The sequence below is a fragment of the Sarcophilus harrisii genome, chromosome 4 (assembly GCF_902635505.1).
Source record: "Sarcophilus harrisii chromosome 4, mSarHar1.11, whole genome shotgun sequence".
NCBI lineage: Eukaryota > Metazoa > Chordata > Mammalia > Dasyuromorphia > Dasyuridae > Sarcophilus > Sarcophilus harrisii.
In genome coordinates this window covers 425,246,423-425,271,203 of record NC_045429.1, presented here as the reverse complement: position 1 = coordinate 425,271,203, position 24,781 = coordinate 425,246,423, and the positions used below count along the sequence as shown (strand labels likewise).

The following is a 24,781-nucleotide window of genomic DNA, read 5'->3' as shown; positions in this document are numbered from 1 at the left end:
TCCCCTCCTCTTAATTATTGTAGATAATTGTTGAATAAGTTGGTTTATGGTTTTTATTTTGCTCTCTGCATGTCCATGTGACTGTCCTAGAGTATAAGATCCTATAGGGCAGGAATCATGATGTTCTTTATTCTTTTTCCTTCTCTCCACTCATACAATCACTGCTCTCGTCTGAATTGTTCATCACTCCTCACTTGGACTGTTTCAATATCCTAATTGGTCTCCTTGCTGAAAGTCTTTCTCCCCCCTCCCTCCACTGCCAAAGTGATTTTTCTCAGCTACACAGCTGATAATATTAGTCCTCTACTCAATAAACTCCAGTGGCTCCCTTTTGCCTTCAAGATTCAAATATAAATTTCTTTGTTTATCCCTTCACAACTTGTCCTCAGCTAACCTCTCCAATTTTTTTTATTGTAGAGCCCAGCCAAACTGCGTTCCTTTCCATTCCTCACATATACTCCCTATCTCTTATTTCTGACTGTTTGCACTGGTGTTCCTTGATATCTGGAATGCACTTCCATCTCACCTCTGCCTCTTAGGAGCCCTTGTGAACTTCAGAGTTTGATTTAAATGATATCTGCCATAACCTTTCCTGAACTTAGCTGCTGGTTTTCTCCTCCCCCCCTTAAATATATCTTATATATTTTTTTATGTACTTATCTATAAACATGTATCTCCCAATAGAATATAAGCCCCTTGAGGGCAGGAACTATTTCATTTTTGTCTTTATACTTTCAGCATTTATTATAATACCTGGTACATACCAGGTGCTTAATAATTTCTTATTGATTTGTTCCAAATTTTCCCCTCCTTCACCCCCCCAAAAAATAATAATTGCTTATTGATTGATTAATTTATGACTATAGAATTCTTTGTATGATTCTTTGACTTGGAAAATAAATGTTTTTTGGTGATGATGGTGAGATATAATAGAGCAAAAAGATTAGATTAAAGAGTATCCAAAGCAGAACTCATTATTTTCTTCTTCTCCTACCCTTTGCCCCCCCACCTTTCCAACTTCTCTATTTCAGAAAATCTTAAATGCTTCATTGCTTAGTTTGATTGAATTTCTAGGTTTTTGCTGGAATAGATGTTGGAAGAATAACCTGCCTGTGTTCAGGCAACTATGTTATCCAGAAAAGTTTTATTGACTGATTATCCAGTGGCAATAGGATTAACTCCATAAGACAATTTAATATTTGTCCAGTGACTTGTGAGAGAAATTATTTGTTGAGTACCAAAAAGAGGCTTGGGTATAGGATTTACTATAGATTAATCTCTATCAATAACAATCTCAACTCAGTCAAAAAAAAATTTAAAAAAGAAAAAGGTTGACATAGCCACAAACCCATTTGCTTTTCCTGATTTTACTTTTATATTACTTTTCATTAACATTTCCTTCAACTCTGGTAGGACCTGACTGGTGGTCCATACTTGAATGGAGAATGTGTCCTGTGTCTCCTAACCACATACATTTGAGACTCCTTTTCCCCATCTTGTCTTTTAGGAGAGTCAACTTGTTAACTAGCGTTCACGTCTCTTGTCTGACTAAGGTTCTGTGAGAGATAGAATGACTTATATATGTGAGGAGAAAGTGATAGGGATAGGGTTTCATTTTCAGGGATTCATTAAGTACTTTCTCAAGGTGTTTCCCCGTAGCCCAGAGCTTTGAATTTGTTGATCTTCAATTCCATTTTAATTTGTTTGAAATCAAATTATAGATTCCTATACGTCCTTCCTGGCCATTTTGGAGTGGCCTCCTTAACTATGGACATTAACCTTTGCCTTTCTGCAGGGAACCTATAGGTACTTCCTATTTCTAGACAAAGCCTGACATTCTCTACTCGGGTCCCATCAAGTTTAAACAAACTGCCATGGATAGAGGACTTTTCTTGCTGAGAAGCTCAGAATACTGCATAGCCCTTTAGCAGCCTTTGCAAGTACAGGAGGTGACCCTAGCCTGCATGAGCACACTTTTAGCAGAGGGCTCTAGACTTATTCTCAAGCATTTCAGTTTCTAAAAAATGAATGTCAGTACTTTTCAGCTAAAATCCTATCTGCCTTCCTTTTTCATGTTGCAAAGGGAGCACTTGAGTATCTTTTCCAAGATATAAAATAAAGTACTGCAAATTTTATTTTGAGTCATCATTTTTTGTGTGGTGAAATCTTGAGTTTTATGCCTCACTGCCTTTCTCTCCTTGATTGCTGTCAGGTTCTTTCTGGATATGCTAGAAACCAGGTGGTTTCAGATATTGTTCCATAACATAGCTCTTGCCACTATTCTCTTCTCTCTGCTCACAAGACCATTTCCTAATTTTATGCTCTCAGTAGGTGAATGCTGTGATAGCCTCCTAATTCTTTGTCTCTGGTCTTTCATTTCTTCCATTCATTCTCCACAGCTGCCAAAGTGATATTCCTTTAAAAAATATATATTTTATCTTCTCCCCTAAACATGTAAAAGCAATTCTTTGTGAGAGAAGAAGGCTCTGAGAGGGGTGAAGTTTACATTGGGAAAGGTGAATGACATAAAAACAAAAGAGATCAAGAAAAATTATGTTATAAACTCCTTTCATTTTCTGGCTCTGACTTACCCTTCCATTTGTTTTCCATTGTCTTTTCTATCTCTCTCTTCCTTCTGTGCCTTTACATAGTGTCCCGGTGCCTGGAATATTCTCTCTCATCTTTGCCTTTCAGAAACAGTAGTTCTTTTAAAACTCCTTCATCTGCCCTTGTTAGTGCTCTTATCCAAATTACATTATTGCTTGGTATGTATGTGTTACTTATCTGTGTGTGACAGATCTGTATAAACAGATCTAGAAAACTCACTGGACTGAATCCTGATTAGGAAATCCAAGGGGAAAAAAAATCACAGTGAGTTATTTTTCTAGTTCACATCAGCAAAGGGAGACAGACAGGTCTGTGAACACTGAGAATAGGGTTTGGCCAGGAACATTTTTGTACAGAACATTCCAGAATAGGGAGAGGCTGTATATTAGGGCAAAAAGAGGTCCCATTTCCAAGATAATGGGTCGTAAACTTAAGGTTTAAGATTCAGGGCAGACTGAGGAGAGGACCTATACCAGAGTTTATACCAGAATAGTATTTGAGGGTGAGGAGCAGTTGAGGGCCTTAGGCTGTGTACTCATTAAGGAGTAGGTTAAGAAATACAGCAGCTATGTGGTTTGGACCTTAGAAGAGAGAGGTCTCAGAACCACTTTCTAGCCTAGTCTGAATCCTATATAGGAATGACCAAGACTGGAATCTTAGTCTAGTTCTGTCATTCTGAATCAGCAGAGCTTTCTAGCAGGCTGGCTAAATCCAACAGTAGTCTAATGAAATTCCAAATAGGTCAGGACTGTAGGCCTATTGTTCAGACCCAAAGCCAGGTCAGGAATATGTAAATTCAGATCAGACTTTGTACTGGATCAGAACATTCTGGCAACACTGAACACTAAAAGAGTTATCAGGTCCTTAGCTTGTGAGGTGTCCCTGAAATTTTAAATAATACATTTAGTATCCTAAGAAAGTAACAACAGGACAAACACAGATATTCCTGCTAGATATATGAAAAATCTTTAACATCATGTCTGAAGTCAGGAAGAATGAGCTGAAAGAATGAGGAAACCAAAAAAGAATCCTATTATAAAAAGCTATTATTGTGACAAAGATGCTCAAGACACAAATCCTGAAGAAGAGAATGACTCCAAAATTTATAAGCAAAGCCTCAAAGAAAAACACAACTTGAATACGAATTCAAATAGAATTCTTGGAAGAGATAAAGCAAAACTTTGTTTTAAAAAAATAGTTTTTATAATTGAAAATGTTTTTATAATTAATGAGAGAGCTGGAAGGAAAAAATGAAAGGAAATGAGAGCTATGGGGAAAAGAATTGAAAGGGGAATTGATAGCGTGATACAAAAATCACAAAAACTTGCCTGAACTACCAAATACTTGAAAATTTGAATGAACTAAATAGAAGCTAATGATGCCATGAGGAAAAAAAAGGAAATATTTAAAACATAATAAAAAAAAACTAAAGAAAATATAAGGTATTCCATTGCAAAAAGTACTGATCTATAAATTGAAAAGATGTAATTTAAGAAGTATTGAACTCCCTGAAAGTCATGCCCCCCAAAAAAGATTTTTATGTTATATTTCAAGAAATAACTAAAGAAAGCTGCCTAGATCTCTTAGAACCAGAGGGAAAAGTGGAAATAGAAAAAAATCCAAAGGTTATCCCTTCAAAGAAACCTCAAAAGACTCCCAGGAAATTATTGCCAAAGTCCAAAGTTTTCTAGTCAAATAAAAAATACATTAAGTAGCCAGGAAGAAAGAATTTTATTACCAAAATGATATAATTAGGATCACTTGAAATTTAGCAACCATCACTATAAAGGAACAGAATGTTTGGAATAGATATTTCAGAAAGCAAAGAATATAGTAGGCTTATAACTAAGAATAACTTATCTTGCAAAACTCAGTGTAATCCTTTACAAGGGGGGAAAATAGATTTTTAATGAAGTGGAGGACTTCAAAATATTTATAATGAAAAGAATAGAGAATCTTTGAAGGGCAGACACAAAATAGATGAACACAAAAATGTGTACAGTCAAAAGTGACAAAAAAAAGTATAAACTGCTTATATTCTAATATGAGATGATATATGCATCCCCTCTGGTCTCTTACTATCATCAAGGGTCTAGAGTGTGTCTAATTAGACAAAATAACAAGGAATAGTTCTCATTTGTTAGCTGACTGCACTATTTTGTGACTTGTCTGACTGATTTCTCCACTGTCCCCCTGTATGGGTACCTTTCCCCTTTTCCTTTTTAGCTTTTGTGTTGTCTTCCTTCATTAGATTGTAAGCTCCTTGTGGGCAAGAATCACTGCCCCCCTCTCCCTTATTTGTATCCCTAATACTTATTACATAGTAGGAGCTTAATAAATGTTTTGTGACTGTAGTATATCTTGATGATCTTAAAAAAGAGGATTGGAAAGAGAAGGAAAGAAAAATATAATAGGGTGTGGGGAGAAGAAGGTTAAGAAAAATGATCTATTTTGAATTAAACATCTCTATTTCTAGCCTGTCTCACTAGATAATCTCATTAGCCTTCTATAAGTTCAATTATCATCTCTATGCATATGATTCTTAGTTTTGTATATCCAGCCCTAGTATTTTTGCTGAACAAGTACTTTTTACCCATCATGTGTCTCTTGGAAACTTCAAACTGAATGTTTCATAGTCATCTCGAACTTATGTCTATAACATTGTCTTTCTTCCCAAGCCCTATCCTTTATATACTTCCCTAAAGCTAATAGTCACAGGCATTTATTAATTGCTTACTATATGTCAGACACTGTGCTAAGTACTGAGGATACAAATACAAGCAGAAAAGAAAGTCCCTGCCCTCAAGGAGCTTACATTCTAATAGATGAAGCCAACTCATAAAAGGAGATCTGACAGAATGATAACCTTTTGAGGGTGTAGTGGTCAAGTCCAGAGAATAAGGGATGGCTGTCTGGGCCATTTCCCAAAATGAAGGTTCTTCAGTAGGACAAGGAGTAGAGTCAGAAGGCATCTGAGGTACATTGAACAAGTCTAGAGAATTAGGATTGGCTGATTTGGGCCTTTTCCCAAAATGCAGGTTTTAGGAGGATCTCATCAATGGGAGAAGGGCACCACCTTCATTTTTTGAGTAACCCAGGCTGGCAAACTCAATGTTATTCTTGACTTCTCACTCTCATCCACATTTGTTGTCAGATTCCATCATTTTTATGTTCACATCTTCTTTTATAAAATCACCTTCCTATTTAAGAACTTTATCACTTCCCTCCAGGATTATTAGAATATCCTTCAAATTTCCTTTTCGTTTCTTCCCTTTTCAGTCCATTTTCCATGCAGTTGTCAAAATTGTAAGTCTGTACACGAACTGATGCTGAGTGAAATGAGCAGGACCAGGAGATCATTATATACTTCAACAACAATACTATATGATGACCAGTTCTGATGGACCTGGCTATCCTCAGCAATGAGATCAACCAAATCATTTCCAATAGACACTAATGAACTGAACTAGCTACGCCCAGAGAAAGAACTCTGGGAGATGACTAAAAACCATTACATTGAATTCCCAATCCCTATATTTATGCCCACCTGCATTTTTGATTTCCTTCACAAGCTAATTGTACAATATTTCAGTCTGATTTTTTTTTTGTACAGCAAAATAACGGTTTGGTCATGTATACTTATTGTGTATCTAATTTATATTTTAATATATTTAACATTTACTGGTCATCCTGCCATCTGGGGGAGGGGGTGGGGGATAAGAGGTAAAAAATTGGAACAAGAGGTTTGGCAATTGTTAATGCTGTAAAGTTACCCATACATATAACCTGTAAATAAAAGGCTATTAAATTAAAAAAAAAAAAAATTGTAAGTTTGACCCAGTCAGATGAGCTCCAGAATTAAAAATAAACTTCTCTCTTTGACAATAAAAGCTCTTCAAAATCTGGTTTCTTCCTACCTTTCTGAACTTTTTGCACCTTATTCCTCCCATATGTTTTGTAGCCTAAGCTACAGTCACCTACTTGCAGGTCTTTACACATGAAATTTATGTCCCATTTCTGTACCTTTGCACTGGTTAATACCCATGCCTGGAATGCTCTGTCCCTTCACCTATGCCTCTTAGTTAACCTGATTTTCTTCAGTCTCAGATCTCATTTTCTGCAGCAAGTTTCTCCTGTTATTCCCAGCAGCTAATGACTTTCCTTTTAAAATTATATTTCATCTACTCTGTTTATATCTTGTATGTACCTAGTTATTTATATATTCATTTCTCTTTTTAGAATGTGAACTTTCCCAAAATCAGGAACTAAAATGTGTGTGTGTGTGTGTGTGTATATTTTGCCTTTTGTATTCCCAGTGCTAATCATAGTATCTGGCACATAGTGAGCACTTAAAGTAGGAAGTGAGGCCCTGTTGAGAAGGAATAAAGAGAATATGATATAAAAAGTTAAAGAAGAAAAAAGATTTGGAATAGCTGCTCTGGGTAGTGTAATAGAAAGTCAGTTAGGGAAAAATGAACTTTTTATTTTGCCATGTGGTAATGAGGGCACAGTTATCCTAAGTTTGTCTTGTATATTTATATGATCTGGTTACATTTCTTTCTTCAGTAGAGATTTAGGATCAGATGAGTAGCTGTAAAAAAGGCAGATAGTGGAGGTGAGTGATCCAGGGTTTAGTTTGGGAAGTTATAGTTAGGGGTAGCTGACCTTTACATGGTATGAGGATGATGTCACGATTTCAGAAGAAGATTGAAGCTAAAGGAGAGGTGTTGGACTGGGAAAACAAGACTGGGTCATAATTAGTATAGAAAATGGGCTGAGTGAAGCAAAGAGAAAAAGATAGGAAATTGTTAATGAAGAAAGTGATTTCAGAATTTCAGATCATTAAGGTGGAACAGTGGGTGGTTCTATTTATGTATATGGCTAAGGTATTAAGATAGAGGTAATTGGTACTTTGAGAGGACATCAGCTTTTGAAGTCTAATATAAGGGCAGGAGGTGGGATAGAGAAGAAAATCTATGAACCATGTATAGGACTTCATGATAAAAGAACAACATGAAACTTAATAGATGATTTTGACAAGTCTTTGAAAGATAGTTGGAAGAAACTTCAGAGGAAGAGAAGTTGCTAAGTAACAAAGGGACAATATGAAAATGATAGTAAGGAGCAAGGAGTGTGTATACTTTTCTAGGCTCCGTGTTTTGTGTGTCATGAGGGATATCACATATTTATAATATAATATAACATTATATTACATAATAATATATATTATATAATTATTATATTATATGATATAAATATATTATATATACATATAATATTTTATAATATAATATAAATTATATGAACTCTGTAAAATTAACTCTGTTAATATGACATTTGGGAAGTATAATAATAAATGCAACCTAAATCTTGTAAAATGTGCACATTGGTGGTTATTAGCATTCCAAGTAAAGGACTCTTGCATGTTCTTCCAAAGCCTTTCCTCTATTTATTTGATACTCAAGTGATCAGTTTTCCCTCTCTGTTGTCTCTTGACTAGGAAAAAATTGGGATGTAAGTGCAGCCCTCAATGATTTTGAACAGCTTCGTCAGGTCCATGCTGGGAACCTGCCCCCACCCTTCAGTGAGGGTCGTGGTGGCCCCAGACCCCCTGAGAAGGGACCTCCTGAAAGGGAGCCCACTCGTCCCCCCCGACCCACCCTTCATCGTCAGGATGATATTATCCAAGGTACAGGGGGGGTATTCATAAAGAATAGGGGTGGGGAAGGGAGAAATTGGAAAGCAAAAAGAGGGGATTTAGTAATATTTTTTGTATTTTGTCAGTAGCCAACAGAGTTCTCAGGATGTTATCCTCTCTCTTCTAACCAAGAAAGCCTCAATGCATTCAGCTTATAGGGTCTCCAGTCAAAGTCAGTGATTTCCATCCTTTTAGGTGACACCTGTATTTGGGGCTCTGTTTTGAGGGAGAGGAAAGAAATATAATCCCTGAACTTTTCTTGAGGTAAATGGTCATGATAGGTTACATGGGGTGGAAAAACCCTATAGAATTTCAATAGCTTTAAGATACTATAAGTGACTATAGTCAGCTCTTGGCTACATTTTGCTTATCATTATTATTATTATTTGCTGAGGCAATAGAGGTTAAGTGACTTGCCCCCAGCTAGAAAAGCATCTAAGGCCAGATTTGAACTGAGGTCCTCCTGACTTCAGGGCTGGTGCTCCATCCACTGTGCCACCCAGCTGCCCCTATTTTGCATATGGCAAATTTTTGACAAAAGCCTTTTTTTCCCTTTAGTCTCATCACAGTTCAGGGAATGAAATTAATTGTAATTGGTCATTTTTTTTTCATGTTAATTTAAAGATTCCAAAGCTTAAGGTAATATTCCTATTTTGTCAGATGAGTAGTCTGCACATATTGTTCTTAATCTTTTTCCCCTTCCCCCTTCCCTTTTGACCTTTGGAAGGGGGAATTTTGAAGTCCTGTTTAAGTCTATGAGAAAATAAGTTTCTTTCTGATTGGATTCTCAATGAAAAGACCCTCCACTTTTTAGAGTATTTGTATTTTTTTTTGGTTAGGGGGCAAGATGTTATGTTCTAAAGGGGATCCATTTCTCGTTGCAGAGAAACGCTTGTCCCGGGGCATCTCTCATGCCAGCTCCAGCATCGTTTCCCTAGCCCGTTCCCATGTCTCCTCTAGTGGTGGGAGTGGGGGGAGCAGTGAACACCCTCTGGAGATGCCCATTTGTGCCTTCCAGCTTCCAGACCTCACTGTATTCACTGAAGACTTCCGCAACTTCATCGAGAGGGATCTTATTGAACAATCCATGTTGGTTGCCCTGGAACAAGCAGGTAAACATCTTTATCTGTATTGTTCCTTTCACCATTCTTGAGAAACAGGATTGATGTGTTGCTTTAAATTAGGTCTTAAGCCTCCAGGTTCAGTGGGTAAGGCACAATTTAATCACATTCAGAATTTTTAAACAGCCTGAAAAACCTATTGAATGTTTCCTTGCACACTCTATAATGTACAGAATCTAATCCTGAATGTTTGGGAGTGAATAAAAGAAAGTAAAGTACAGTATCACTTATGTCCTCCAGAAGCTTTTAGTTAACATGAGAGAGACAGAGACAGACACTTAGACTTAGAAGTGCTTACAAAGCAGTGTACAAAATGAATACAAACTGAGTATTAACAACTCTCAATTACCCATGCTAATGGAAAGGAGAAATTATCACAGATACCTCATAGGAATCCCCTGGATCACTATGGCTATGATTGTTCCTCAACAAACAGATTTACCTTCCTAATTATGAAGCAGCTGGGAGTGTGCTAGATTTTGAGGAGGAGGGTAATTCCAGTTATGGATTAGAAATATCTGTAGATAATCCACAAGATTAGGTAATGATTTCTGTGGATTAAATATAAAGTAATGAGACTGCTTTTGTCGGTGGTATATATTATTATTTTATCTATGTCATGATGTGCTGCCTTATATGCCATATATGAAAATGGTGCTACTATAAGAGTGTATCTTCTTCCTTTTTTTTTTTTTTGCATGGTAAGGGGACTGGGTTTGTAGGACATTGCACATTCTTTTTGGACTTTGTTGATGTGTTAATTAGTTTAAGAGAAAGAAATATATTAATAGCACATATTGACATTTTAGGACACTTGATGATTCATCTTACAGTAAATAGTATATATTTGCCAGGTAGCTGAATAAATAAAATGCTTTTTCCGGCCACATAATATCAAAGCTATGAGCCTATGTAGATATTGAACCCACAACTTCAGCCTTATTAGCATTTCTCTTTAATCATTTGAACTTTGTTGTTTCAGACTGACTCCTGAGGAATTTATCCATGGTTGTTGAGATTATTGACATTTTAATTTGAGTCAGCTTTGGCAGAAACAGAGAAACATAGAACTTGATGAAAAGGATGATTATTTAACCTACTTTGTCCATTTCTTGCCATCCTTAATGTTTCTCTAGGGCGCCTAAACTGGTGGGTAAGTGTGGACCCTACCTGCCAAAGACTTCTGCCTCTAGCAACAACAGGAGATGGAAACTGCCTCCTACATGCAGCTTCTCTTGGTGAGTCCTAGCCTGGTCTCTTTGGCCTTCTCCCAGATTTTTGATTTGAGTAACAAGAAAAAAACCTGTAAAACCCAAGGACAGATAGTAGGACAGATAGTATTTTTGTGAAAGGGTCAGCTGAATTTCTGAGATATGAAGGAAATCTATTTGAACAATTCTATACTGTTCTCCATGCAGCGCAGGGATCCACTGTGTCTGACCCTTTGTGTGCATCATGATTTGACTTTTGGTGTAGGTCAGACACATGTATCAGTGCTGGATCAGCAGGACGGGGAACTCAAATAGGTTGCTGCTGTTCAGTGACAGAATATTTATTTAGAGATGGTAGAAAGTATAGACCCCATTAGGGAGTATATCTGCATTAGGCTGTCATATCCTCCCTCCTCCTCCGTATCTCAACTATGTCTGTCTTTTCCTTTTTCATATACCTTTTTCATAGTTGTTGCTTTATTGTGAATCCATCAAGATTATTCTTTGAGTTAAAATAGCATCTACTGCTTGTAGCTCTGGTAGTCTTCAAAAAAACTGTTTTCCTTCCCTCTCTCAATCTCCCCCATATCCTATGGCTGTGGGACAGATCTATCTTTTCTGCTTCTATGGTTTTCCAGAAGTTCTTAGGACATTTCTATATGTCCCTTATATCCTTTATGTTCTGCTTATAGTTACTCTACTTTAGTGCAACAGGAAAGAGCTATAATCCAAATTCTTTCTCTCTCTCTCTCTCTCTCTCTCACACACACACACACACACACATATACACTCCTTTTGGACAACATAAATATTGGTGTTATATATAGGGGGGATATTCTTCAAAATTAGTTTTTCTGATTTTGTTTAATTAGACTTTGTTTAGTTGTAAGCATTCTCTTCTAGGAGTTTGTAGAGACAGAGCTCTTCTAAAAGTGTCACATTCTATAAATTAGGATCTGCCCTTTCTCCTTAAAACATGATGGCTGGGGATTGTAGCATCCTGGAATGAATTGGGGCACAGGTCAGGAAGAACTCAGTTTCTCTGTATTCACTTGTTTTCTGAATTATGGTCTTTGAACCTGAGGCTCAGCCTACTTTGCTTCATACAGTTGGTCCATGCAGAGTCAATCAGTGCTTGCCATGCCTTTTTTCTTCTCAAGTTCTCTCCTTCTCTAGGGATGTGGGGTTTCCATGATCGAGACCTAATGCTACGTAAGGCACTTTACTCACTGATGGAGAAGGGAGTAGAGAAGGAGGCACTAAGACGACGTTGGAGGTGGCAACAAACACAACAGAATAAGGAGGTAGGAGAATCTGAATAGGAAAACCTTCCCAATATTGTCTAGGCAGATCCTTGAAGGTGGTGCTTTCTAGATCCTCATTCTACTGTTGTATTTTTTTACTGCTTTCAGAATTGCATAAAATTCAGATGACTCCACAGAACAGAGATTCTTGGAGCATAGGGCATGAGACGGGAACCATCTATCTGCAGACTATTTGGCACCTTGCTCTTTTGCACATTATAGGTACTTAGATGCTTATTGATGATGAAGTATCTAACAGACAATATCATTTATACTTCTAGCTATAAAAGTAAAATTGCTTTAAATTCTTACTGATATGAAACAAAATATTGATTTTATTCTATTATAGTAGATAACCTTTCACTCTCTAAAGTGAAGCATGATAATTTCTACTTTTCAAAGAGGTGAGAAGTAAGGGAGTTTTTTCCTATGAAAAGTGAGAAAAGATTTTATTGGAACATTCATACTTTTAAAAAATATTTAAGTTCAGAAATATCAATTTAAAAAAATTTGGGGGAGAGGGCAAACCTCTGATTTTCCTTGGCTTAGATAACTCCCAATGAGGAACTTTCTGAACTTATGGAAGATTTTATCAAAATTTTATCAAATTTTAGTTAGAACTATACTTTTTCAGATCTTTGGCAAATATTTAGTCAAATATAGGCTCATTAAATTACATGTAATACTCCTCTCTCTTTTTAAGAGGTACATTTGTATAAACTTATTGTCTCTTTGTTTTTTCTTCATCTTCTCCACCCATCTCTACTATTTCTATTCCTCATTTCCTGTCTCTTTCACTTTGATTTATGTCTGTCAGTCTGTTTTTGTTTCCCTTTCTTCTTTCTTTTGGGTCCTATTTTCCTATCTCTTTACTTTTCCACCTTTCTCCTTTAATTGACTGTAATTTAAATCTGAATATATTGTTATGTTTTTTCTATGTACCTATCAGTTATAAATCATCACTTGAAATTATTATAATTATTTTTTTACTTGATATGTTTCTCAGTTGACTTTTCCTGTGGATGTGAGGTTCTGAATTGATAGAGGGCTTTCTTTTCCTGCTCTTAGAATAAATCTGGGAAGATAATCCCCCTAGTGGCCAACATTGAATTAGTGGTTATTCAATTATCTCAGTTGTGTCTCACTCTTTGTGACCCCATTTGGGGTTTTCTTGGCAGAGAGACTGTTGTAGTTTGCCATTTCCTTCTCCAGCTCATTTGATAGATGAGGAAATCGAGGCAAACAGGATGAAGTGACTTGTCCAGAGCCCCACAGCCAGCCAGTGTCTGAGATCAGATTTGAACTCAGAAAAATGAGTCTTCACTCCAGGCCCGGCATTCTGTGTACTGTGGTGCCCCCTAGCCAACCTATTTAGTAGTTAGGGCTAAAATAAAAGGAAGAAGCAAAACCTTTATATGTGGTTTTCTTTAGTAATACAAGTCAACCACATATACCTTAATTATTGGTTATTTACTTATTAAATATACTTTCTTTTTACCCAGACTTATGATTTCATCAATGTGGAGAGTTTCTCTTTTGGAGATTCCTTTTCTTGATGTAGACAGTGATTGTAACTTATAGTCTTAGAGAGTTGCTTGGGTAACTAAGCCATCACCATGCATGTATATGTTAGAAGAAAGGCATTGAATCCAGGTCTTTTTTACTTTGACAAAGGCTTTCTATCCATTACCCATTGATGCCCTCTCAATTTCCATTTGCTTGTTTTTAATCAAAGGAAAGCTTTCCCCTATATCTGATATGTTTCTGAAGTAATTTCCTCTCCATTTAGTAGGTGCCCATTGTGTTCTGGGCAGTCTGTTAGGTGCTAGTGATACAAAGGGAAACATGAAATAAGCTTGAAGGAAATCAGATACTCCAAGGGTTAGATGTAAGGAAAGAGAACAAGATAGGCAGGGGCTGGTGCAGTTGCTATAGAATGCTAGCTTGGAATAGGCAGTATCTAAGTTACTTACTAGCTGTGTCTCAGTTTCCTCATCTGTAAAATGGGGATAATAATAGCCCCTACTTTCCAGGTTGTTGTGAGGATCAAATGACAAAATAATTGTAAAGTGCTTAGCACAGTGCTTGGCACATAGCAAAGACTATATAAATATTAGCTATTATTAGCTGTCCTAGGCATTAAGGATAGTCTATATGTACATAGAGGTGGAAGGCAAAATGGGTAGGTTGAAATATAGAATGGGAGGAATAATGTGAAAAAATGGAAAGATAGGTTGGAGGCAGATTGTGAATAATTTTAAATGTTGAACAGAGGAGTATTTTATTCTAGAGGCAACAGGAAGCCATTGAAACATTTTAATCAGAAGAATAATGACATGCTTAAAACTCCGTGCATTAGTGATATTCTTTTGGTTGCTTGTGTAGAGGACATATAAATAGGGGAGAGGCTGGAAGTAGGAAGACCAAATAAGAAACTATTGTAAAGTCTGAGTAAGAGGAAAGCCTGAATTAGGATGATCTGGTGCTAATGAAGAGAAGGGTCAGGTCTGAGAGATATTGTGGAATTAAAATTGATGGGAATTGGCAACTTGCTGGATAGGGGAATGAGAGGAAGGGAAATATCTCCTAGATTGCAAACCCAAGTGACTGGAAGGAGAGGGGTGCCCTGGACAGAAGTAAGGAAGTTAGAGGAGTTAAGAGTAGGCCATATTGATTTCGGAAGGCTGTGGAGCATATAGGTAGAAATATTCACCTGACATTAGTGATTCAGGACTGGAGATTGAAATGATTAGTTATATAGTTTTGGTAGTCATCTGCATAGGGGCTTATCACTAAGAGATAAAGTTTGAAGAAAGATGGGAAAGGGGCCTGAACAAAGTCTTACAAGGGAATAGCTAAGCCAAAGATGATAATTTAGCAAAGGGAATTGAAAAAATAAGAAGTAAATCAGTAGAGACCAGTGTCATTGAGTATAAAGTGAAAAAAGTATGTAGGAGGAGGGAGTGGTCAGAAAAGATGAAGCCTGAGAAAAGGCCATTGGTAACCTTGGAGAGAGTAGTCTTTGGCTGTATGGTAGGATTAGAAGCAGATTGGAATCCTCATACAAGTGAGTGGAATGTGAGAAAGTGGAAATAATGATTGTTGACAACTTCTTTTAGGAGTTCGGCAGTGAAAAGGAGAAAAGATATATGGGTATAGCTTGAGAAGGATGGCAAGATCAAGTTTTGGTTTTCTTTGTTTTGTCTTGTTTTTAAGGATAGAGTAAATCTGAACATATTGTAGGCAGCAGGTAAAAAACCAGGGAATAAAGAGAGCCTGAAGGTTAGAAAGAAAAGTGGGGTGATCTTCACACAAGTTCTTGGAAGGACACAAATAGAGTGATTGAGCTCCGCAAGAATGAAGATGACTTCTTTCTTTGAGACTGGAGCAAGAGCGGAATATGGGAAATGAATTTTCTCCAATATGAAGTAAGATTCTTTGCTGTAAGGAAGAACAGTGGAGAAGTGGTAGAGTTTTCTGGAGGAGTGAGATAAGTTTTGGAATAGGCATTGTGAGTTTGATTAAAAAATTAATTAGGTTTTATGACTACTTTTTTGTGGGCTGCTCATCATTTGAGAATGACTGAACAAAATGTGGAATATGAACATGGTGTATTATTTCTGTTCTATAATAAATGGCTAATGTAGCTTATTTTTAAAATTAAAAAATTTTTTGACAGTATTTTATTTCTCCATATAAGTGTAAAGTTGTTTTCAACTTTTGTTTTTGTAAGACTTTGTGTTCCAAATATTTCTCCCTCCCTTCCTTATCTTCCTCCTCCCCAAGGTAGGTAATACTCTGATATAGGTTAATGTGGGCAATTCTTTTAAACATATTTCCATATTTGTCATGTTGTGCAAAAATAAAACCAAAAAGGGAAAGAAAAATATGACAAAGAAAAATAACAAACAAAAAGTGAAAATAATATTCTTTGATCTATAGTTCAAATGGCATTTTCCATCCCAAGTCTATTGGCTTATTTAGAGAAACTTGGGAAGATATGATATGTATGATGAAAAAGAAATGATAATGAAAAAAAATGCTCCCAATCATTAATACTAAGAGACATACTGATTAAAATACCTTGTACCCAGTTGCAAAGATGATGAAAAAGGGAAATGATAGTATTTGGAGGAGCTGTGGTAAGACAGTAACACTCATGTGATATTGAATTTGTGAACTGGTCCTGACATGCCTGAAAGTAATTTGTAATTATGTCCAAAAAGTCACTGACCCATGTATGCCTTTAAATGCAAGCAATACCATACCACTTCTAGTTATTTTACTAGATTAGAGGCAGAAGGAAAGTGAAATTTTTTGTATATACATATATAAACACAAAAATTATTTATATTAGAATTTCTTGCAATAAAGAACTGGAAATAATAAGACCATGTAAATTGAATAGCTGAACAAAATCCCTTTTCTTTATATTATATAAATTGTTCTCCTGGTTCTGTTAGTACATTTGGCATCAATTCTTAATATAAAATCAATTAATTCTGTAAGAAATTATGACAGGGACAGTTTCATGGAAACTATATTAAGAATTGATGCCGAATGTAGTAATAGAACCCAGAACAATTTCCATAATATAAAGAAAAGGGATTTTGAAAGATTTAACTCTGATGCGGTAACTAAATGGGACCAGTGATGGAACATGCTACCCATCTCCATATAAAGGGATGATAGACTCAGGTATAGAATGAGATCCTACATTTTCAGATGTGTTTGGTGAATGAAGTTGTTTAATTTGGTTATGCTTATTTGCTATGAGGGAAGCTTAAAAAAGAATTGGGGTTTCCTACAGTTTTGATTGTGGTGAGCTAGGGGAAAGAAATAAGGATGCAAAAAAGAAGAGAATAGAGGCACATTGAAGTATTTTTAAAATGCACAGAAGAGAAATAAAATGAAGGTCAGAGGGACACAGCAAGATAGATTTGAAACTAACTTGATGAATTTATTATATATGCTTTTTTTTTTAAAGGAAGCTATACATAATATGTATTTGTGGTTTCATATACCTGTCTCTTCCTGTTTATTTTTTTTTTAATATTAAAGTAACCTGGATTGTGTGATAAATATGTTTAGCATTCAGTTGGAAGAAGAACAACAGGTTACTGAGTGATGTTGGAAGGAGAAGATTGGTAGTGGCAGTGAGGAACAAGGTCTGTTTTCTCCAGTAGGTGTGTGCAAAGCTATATGAATACTCTTCTAATAATTAGTGTGGTAAATCTGTTTCCATAATCACATATGACACCCCCAAATCAGTAAGTAACATTTTTCTGTCATCCTTCAGTTTATATTATTTTTGGCAATGCTCTCTTTTCCATTCATTTGGATAGTAGAGTTGAAGTATAAATCTTGTTAATGAAAGGATGTAGGGTCATAAAGTGACCTGTGGGAATTGAATTGACTATAGATGAAGGATCCTTGGGAGCCAGCATCCTAATCACTGCCCTCATCTTTATCTTTTTCTTATAGTCTGGGCTTGTGTATACAGAGGAGGAATGGCAGAAGGAATGGAAGGAGCTCATCAAGCTTGCTTCTAGTGAACCCCGAATGCACCTAGGGACCAGTGGAGCCGGCTGTGGAGGGTATGTGTGTGTATGTTGGGGGAGAGGGGGTGGGCAATTCTCCAATTTTTTTCTGAGTGCTTCCTATCTGCAGAGTTCTCTGCTAGAGGGAGAAGGAACCTTGGACTTCATCATAGAAATGTTCCATTTAGTGAAAACTGGATAACAATTCACTCAAAACATTTAGCAAACAAAAAAGAACAGGTTTTTTTATTTTTTTAACACATAAGTAATGCAAATTGATTATATGAATGCAGAAGGTTATGCAAAGTTAAGGGGAGGTTAATCTAGGTCAAATTCAGTAAGAATTTGGTCATGTTTGATTAATTGGGAAAAGACATGAATTCAGTAAGGTTAGGAATGAGAGAATGGGGTAGCAGTCTATGAAATCAGTTTGTACCATTTCTTTAACATTTGGATATTTCTGATTCCACAGATTGGCACCAAGAACTTAAATTAATCTTTATCTATAGCATCTTTTGTTGTTGTTCTTAGCAGGTGTTGAATGAGTTGAGAGTGGGATCTTTTACTATTAAGCTTGAGTTAGAGGATAGAGGAACAGTTGGTAAAATTCTTCCATTTTTGTGTTGGCCCATTGTAGTAAGAATGGGAAGAGGGGAAGAGATTGGAGAAATTGCTAAACTGGTTGAATATGAAGAGATAGTCATTACCTCTCTGTTGCTGATGTACCCACTCTCCATTCCTTCAGTAAAGACTTTTTTAGTGCCCATGGTATGTATTACTGTGGGACAATACAAATACATATGTCACAGATCCTGAAACTTTTCTCTGAACCTCCATTCACACTGGCTCCTAAAATTGTGGCTGCTCTATCTTCCTTAAGGTTTCCAGGACTAACCTTGAAGGGTTAAGTGCTATTGCTTAAGAATCCCCGTTAGTATGTTTTTCCTCCTGATTACAAGTTGGTATCAGACAGCCAGACGTGGCAAGTTCTTGAAACATGTGTTTACTGCAGTGGTATAGTTGGTACATAATATCCCAGAAAAAGTCTGCGATAACTTTATTTCATCAGTTCATAAATAATCACTCTGTGGGAAAATGGAGTTGAGCTTAGAGAGTACATGTGGCAGAAAGGGTGACAGCTTTTGGGTGTTATTAGAATGTGCCCTTCAGGACTGGTGTTGGGCTTTTTTGTTAAGCTTCAAGTGTGCTTAGTCTGTCCTTGGTTTCTGACGATTGTGATTTCTGTCAGAAGGATACTGCTAGGATGCTTGTGAAAGAACCTGTCCTCTGGCTCTTCAGAATAGAGGAGACTGCCCTCCAGTCAAGGCAGGGAAGAGACTGAGGCTAGGGCTGGACTCTGCTTGTTCTTTCTTCCCGTTTCTCAAGTGGGATCTTCTCAGGGACTTTGTACCTGAACTAACAGGTGAAGCTTGAATTCCCAGTTCCCAACTATCTTCCTGGCCTTCTGCCTGCCTCTTGCTGCATGGCCTAAGACTCTTAGCCAACACTGAAATACTTTATGTGGTTTCTGGGGAACAGCGTTCATACCCACTTCATAGTTCTTATTGATGGATTCACCAGAATGTGTTTGAACCTGATGGTGATATCAAGATGAAGGGGAGAGAGAAGAGATTGAATGACCAGCTTCACAGTCTCTGCCTTCCAAAAGTTTATAGATGAGCAAATGGAAGAGAGGACCAGAGAGATGAAATAAAAAGAGATAAGAGCCTGTTTTAGGATTTATGGAATGCTTAGCAAAGCACTTAATAAATGTTGGCTGATCTGTTGTGGGCGGTTTTAATCTACCCTAAATGTTAAATCAATCAGTCAATTGCATTAATGTGGGTATTCCCTTTAACAATATAGACCAACAATACCCACCTCTTTCTGATCATATTTCTCTTATAAGGTATCTTTTAGAAGTCTTTGATTATATATAATAGACTGTTAATGATTTACACTCCCTGCATATTTCTCCATTGCCTTTCCAATCCCCAAGAGTTTTGACTTTTTTTTTACATGTAAAGAAAGCTGTATGATTTCAGGCAAGTCATTTGACCCCTAACTGCCTCAACTCTTACCCCCCCCCCAAAAAAAAAAATAAAACAACAAAAAATACATGGAAAGATAGTTATTAACATTCATTTTTGTAAGACTTTATGTTCCAAACTTTTTCTCCCTCCTTTCCTTTACCTCCCCTCTCTCCAAGATAGCAAGCAATCTTATATAGATAGGTTAAATTGGTGCAGTTCTTTCAAACATATTTTCATGTTTGTTATGTTGTGCAAGAAAAATTGGACCAAAGGGGGGAAAAAACGAGAAGAAAGAAAACTAACAAACAAAAAAAAAGGTGAGAGTACTATGCTGGGATCCACATTCAGTCTCCATAGTTCTCTCTTTAGATGCAGATGCCATTTTCCATCCCAACTCTATTGGAATTGCCTTGAATCATCTCATTGTTGAAAAGAGCCAAGTCCATAACTGTTGATCATCACATAAACTTGCTGTTACTGTGTACAATGTTCTCTTGATTCTGCTCACTTTACTCAGCATTAGTTCCTATAAATTGTTCCAGGATTTTCTGAAATTAGCCAAGCAGTTTTGACTTTTTGGAGATGAGGGCACTCCATGATACATAGCCATATAGTATCCATTGAATAAGCATAAGAGATTGGACCAGTGATTTCATTAGTATAGAGAATTCATGGAGGAGGAAACTACCTTTACCAATGCAGAGTTCATACCTTCTCTGAAAAATAGTTGCCTCAGGCATTCTGAGATTATATAACTTAGCATAGGTTACATAGAATATGTGTCAAAGATGGGACTTGAACTGACTCCAAGGCTACTTCTCCATTTTATCACCCAGTACATAGATCTAAGTGGAGGTGGTTGTTTTCAGTTGTTTTGAGCCTTTCTGATTCTTTATGACCCCACTTGAGGTTTTCTTGGAGTGGTTCTCCATATCCTTCTTCAGTTCATTTTACAGATGAGGAAACTGAGGCAAACAGGGTGAAGTGATTTGCTCAGGGTCACACATCTATTTGACTCATATTTGAACTCGGGTCTTCCTGATTCTAGCCCAGCATTTTATATATCTACTGTGCCATCTAGCTTCATCATCCATTATTCAAGTGAATATGATGAAAAAGATTTTGGTTTCAGGGAACAGCTGTGGAATTTCCAAAACTCCATCTGGCCAGTTTTTTTCCCCATTAGAATCTGGGCCAAGTGGCTAGCCACGATATATGACCTGAGGGACCTACTTGATAGGTTTTGCATTCAATTGTATTGCATAATCAGAATATTGTAGATTATCTTGAGTGGTTGTGGATCTTATTTAGAAGATGCTGTACTATTCTAGGACTTGAAACAGTCACTACCATGTCACCATTTACATCTTTTAATGTTGTCAGCTGCTGCAATTAGCGTAACTACTTTATTCAATTAACAGCATTTCACTGTTAATCACCAGGTTCCATCTGCTTTCATTACTGGTAGCACAGGGTTATTTAAAGGGGGGAATCTGTATAAGGTAGTGTGCCATCCTCCTTCATCTCCATTACTATTGAGATGTCTTTCCTCTGCCCTCTAGTATTGTTCAGTGTTAACTCCAAGAGATGTTTCAAACAATTTCAGTCTTCCAGTTAGTCCTACGCACATTAACTGACATGGAAGCTACTATAAGCTCCAGCATAGGTATCGAATCCCCCAAAACTCTTATCTGTATTCATAATATATTGATTCCCTCCTCCTCCTGTCAGCTATCACTGTGGCACAAACAGGGAGTGTAATGTCTATATCCACCTGAGCATGATATTTTGTTCCTCCAAATCTCCAATAAAAATTGGACTACCTTATGAAGCTGATAAAATTATAACTTGGTTACTAGTATCTTAACAACCTCCTTGGGTGTTTGGGAACCTTTCTCTTATTAGGCTAGTGCTTAGGACAGTATCTGGTACTTAGCAGACATTTAGTATATGCTAATTGATTGAGCAAAGACCTTAAAGAGACTCCCCTTCCTAGATTACTGAGGTCTACTATTAAATTAGTGATTTAATGGCAGCTGAGCTAGATGAGGTTGTAGCAGAAGGCTTAGATTGGATGATGGCTCATATCAGAGACAAAGGATGTGGGAAATTAACCTAAGAAAATTCAGGGTCCAGCCTACTCGGGTTTTAGGGTTGCATTAAATAGGGAGAAACTTGATGATTTTAGATAGAGCACAACAAGCTATTGATATTTAGAGGCTTGTTATACTTGTTATACTTTTGGAGAACCTATATTTTATATCTGGGTATTTTTTAAATGACTCCTATTTGTTGAATTATTTATGTTTGCACCTTTGAAGGATCAGTATGGTATGATTCTATATGGATCTGGACCTGCCTTTGATTGGCATGTTCCTTTATCTAAGGAGTGTTTTTTCATTTGTTTTGTTTTATTGTCATGAAACCTTTTGACAATTTGCCTATGGATCCTTTCCAGAGAAATGTTTTAAAATGCATAAAATAGAGCATGTAAGATTACTAAGGAAATATATAGTTTTTGAAATGTAGTTATAAAAATATTTTTAGAAATTTTTTCAAAGAAATTATGATAATGAGACAACATACCAAACTTGTGGGATGCAGTTTAAAATAATTCAGAAGGGACAACTGATATCTCTGTAGGCTTTCATCAGCAAAAGAAAGAATGAACAAACCATTGCCATTCCATTTTAAAAACTTTCAAAACAATAAATAAAAAATCTTAACAGTGATTTTTAAAATTAAAAGAAAACATTATTAAAATCAAAAGCAAAAAGTCTATGACATTAATAAAATTTTGGATTTATCTTTTATTTTTATTAGAGAGGGGAAATAGATAAAACACATAATTTAATAATTTGATTTTTTTTTGAAAAGAAAGAGGAAAGTCAAATTGTTTGGATTAAAAATGATAAGAACAATTGAAGAGGAAATGAAAGATGTTATCCAAAACTTTTTCTTGTAATTACATGCTTACAAAATTGACAACTTAAATACACGATTACATACAAAATTATATTACATCCAGATTAACATAATAAACCCAGTGTTTTCCCTTTTATCATGAGTACTCAGTCTTCATTGGTTTACTTTTCTGTTTTTTTGACTTCAGTGTGGAAAGTTCAGAAGAACCTGTATATGAGAGCCTGGAAGAGTTCCATGTCTTTGTTCTTGCACATGTGCTTAAGAGGCCGATTGTTGTTGTGGCAGACACCATGCTTAGGGACTCTGGTGGAGAAGGTGGGTCTCTTAGTTAAAATCTGTGCTCTAATCTGAATTCTATGTAGAAGATAGGTAATAAGTCTTTGTGAGGGAAGACACACTGGGGAATAAAATTCAATTACTTTGAAGATGTAATAGATTGATTGGAGTTAATAATGAAGGCTTCCTGGGAGAGGCAAGTATTAACCTGTCTTTGTTGGGGATACACAAGTGATAAAAAGGGAGGAAGGGATCTGCTAGGCAAAGGGAATTTATAAGCTTAATGATTGTCTCCTGTATGATTTTTCTTCAGCATTTGCCCCAATCCCCTTTGGGGGTATCTATCTACCCTTGGAAGTCCCAGCCAGCCGGTGTCACCGATCGCCCCTAGTATTGGCCTATGATCAAGCTCATTTCTCTGCCCTGGTGTCAATGGAGCAGAAAGAGAACTCCAAGGAGCAAGGTGATAATGAGGATGTCTATGTCTATAGTTCCTTCCCATCTTCCTTCTTTTACAGTACCTCGTGTCTTCATGGAGCAATTGAAATAAAAAGATCCTAAGGAGCTTTCAAAGTCAATAAGGCCATTGGTATAGCCAGCATGTTATTTCAGTTGAACTTCTCACTCCATCATGAGACAGGACCCTATACATCAGGGTAATTGGGTTATAGGACTTTCTTAATTGCATTTTGCTTAAGTTTATGTTCAGATAAGTTTAGTCTTACAACACAGGCTGCTTGACTGTCTAATCCAGAGGCAGTAAGTGATCCCCATTGATTGTTCCCTGACAGTTGTCTGAAGCCTCTCTGGAGACTATATAGCAGGAAGAAGTTAACTTCACAAAATAGATAATTGAGTGCAGTATAGTCTGGTAGATAGGGTAATCATTCCCTTTTCCTTTCAGAGCAGGTTGATTTGTATCTGGTTACTCAGAGGCCTCTTAATGATCTATTTCTTTTCTTCCCTCTTCCTCTCCCCTTCTCCAGCAGTGATCCCACTCACAGACTCTGAGCACAAGCTGCTACCTTTACACTTTGCTGTGGATCCTGGAAAGACCTGGGAGTGGGGAAAGGATGAGAGTGACAATGTCAGACTTGCCAGGTCAGGCACGTGGATTCTGTTTTTGAGACCTTCACACATATGTATCTGCATACCTTTTAGCATCTCCATTACATGTCTTCTATCTCAGAAGGGTTCTATGATACCACTACCTGCATTATATCCCAGATCTATTTAAATGGATAGAGGGTCAGACATAGGCTAATACTAGAATTGTGGTGTTGTATGATTGCTTTTATAATTTCTTGGCAAGGGGAAGGGAACAGAAACAGAAATTTTTTTTTTGTTTTTTTTCCTTTCAGTGAAAGAGAGATGATAGTTCAGTCTTTTATATTACAGACCTGGCAAAAATAAAATGAAACAAAACATGATTGAAGAGGTCAGGCAGAATTTGTCCATCCTAATAAAGAAATAAATGAGGGTGGATTTAAAATTGTCCACTGTAGGTTTGTGACCTTGTAGAATTTAAATAGACAAATTCTCAGATCTCAGGTGTCTAGTATTTCTAGCCTTCTATTCCCTCTTCTCACAGTTTAGAAACTACATAAATAAAGAAGAGAAAGAATAAAATGTTTTTTTCCTAGTCCTCTGAATCCTTCCCCAACCCTGAATCTGGGAAACCTGGAGAATAAATATCTTTAGAACAATACTCAAATCTTCGCTATTTCTTTTCTCCCATATATGAATGATGGCCTAGTTTACCTGACCTAGTACAATTCCTAGCACATACATGTGACTTTAACTATTTATCTTATTTTTTTTTCATATTTTTATATTGTTATAAATTTGATAGACACTGAGAGACTGTAATCTCATTCACCCTCTTTGAAGCCTTTGGGTTTTGATTCCTTTTTTTCCCTTCTGCAGTGTGACTCTGTCCCTGGAGGCAAAATTACACCTGCTACATAGCTACATGAATGTGAAATGGATCTCTTTACCTTCTGATGCACAGGTGAATTTCTCTGCCTTCATAGTCATGGCTCATCTTTCATTAGTGAGGGGACCCA

General features: G+C 36.6%; 1 protein-coding gene across 8 annotated transcripts in view; it reads left to right on the top strand.

Annotated features, from left to right (window-relative positions):
- OTUD7B (OTU deubiquitinase 7B) overlaps positions 1-24,781 on the top strand; it is a 73,601-nt gene that overhangs the window by 46,264 nt on the left and 2,556 nt on the right. For 6 of the 8 annotated variants that reach the window (XM_031967437.1, XM_031967436.1, XM_031967440.1 and 3 more), the window contains 9 exons: positions 8,108-8,296; positions 9,190-9,417; positions 10,563-10,664; positions 11,814-11,941; positions 17,426-17,538; positions 22,627-22,754; positions 23,029-23,178; positions 23,702-23,816; positions 24,642-24,726. In XM_031967437.1, coding sequence (XP_031823297.1) covers positions 8,108-8,296; positions 9,190-9,417; positions 10,563-10,664; positions 11,814-11,941; positions 17,426-17,538; positions 22,627-22,754; positions 23,029-23,178; positions 23,702-23,816; positions 24,642-24,726 — 1,238 coding nt within the window. The remainder of the gene's footprint in view (positions 1-8,107; positions 8,297-9,189; positions 9,418-10,562; positions 10,665-11,813; positions 11,942-17,425; positions 17,539-22,626; positions 22,755-23,028; positions 23,179-23,701; positions 23,817-24,641; positions 24,727-24,781) is intronic. The other 2 variants (XM_031967441.1, XM_031967442.1) reach the window with 2 other exon arrangements.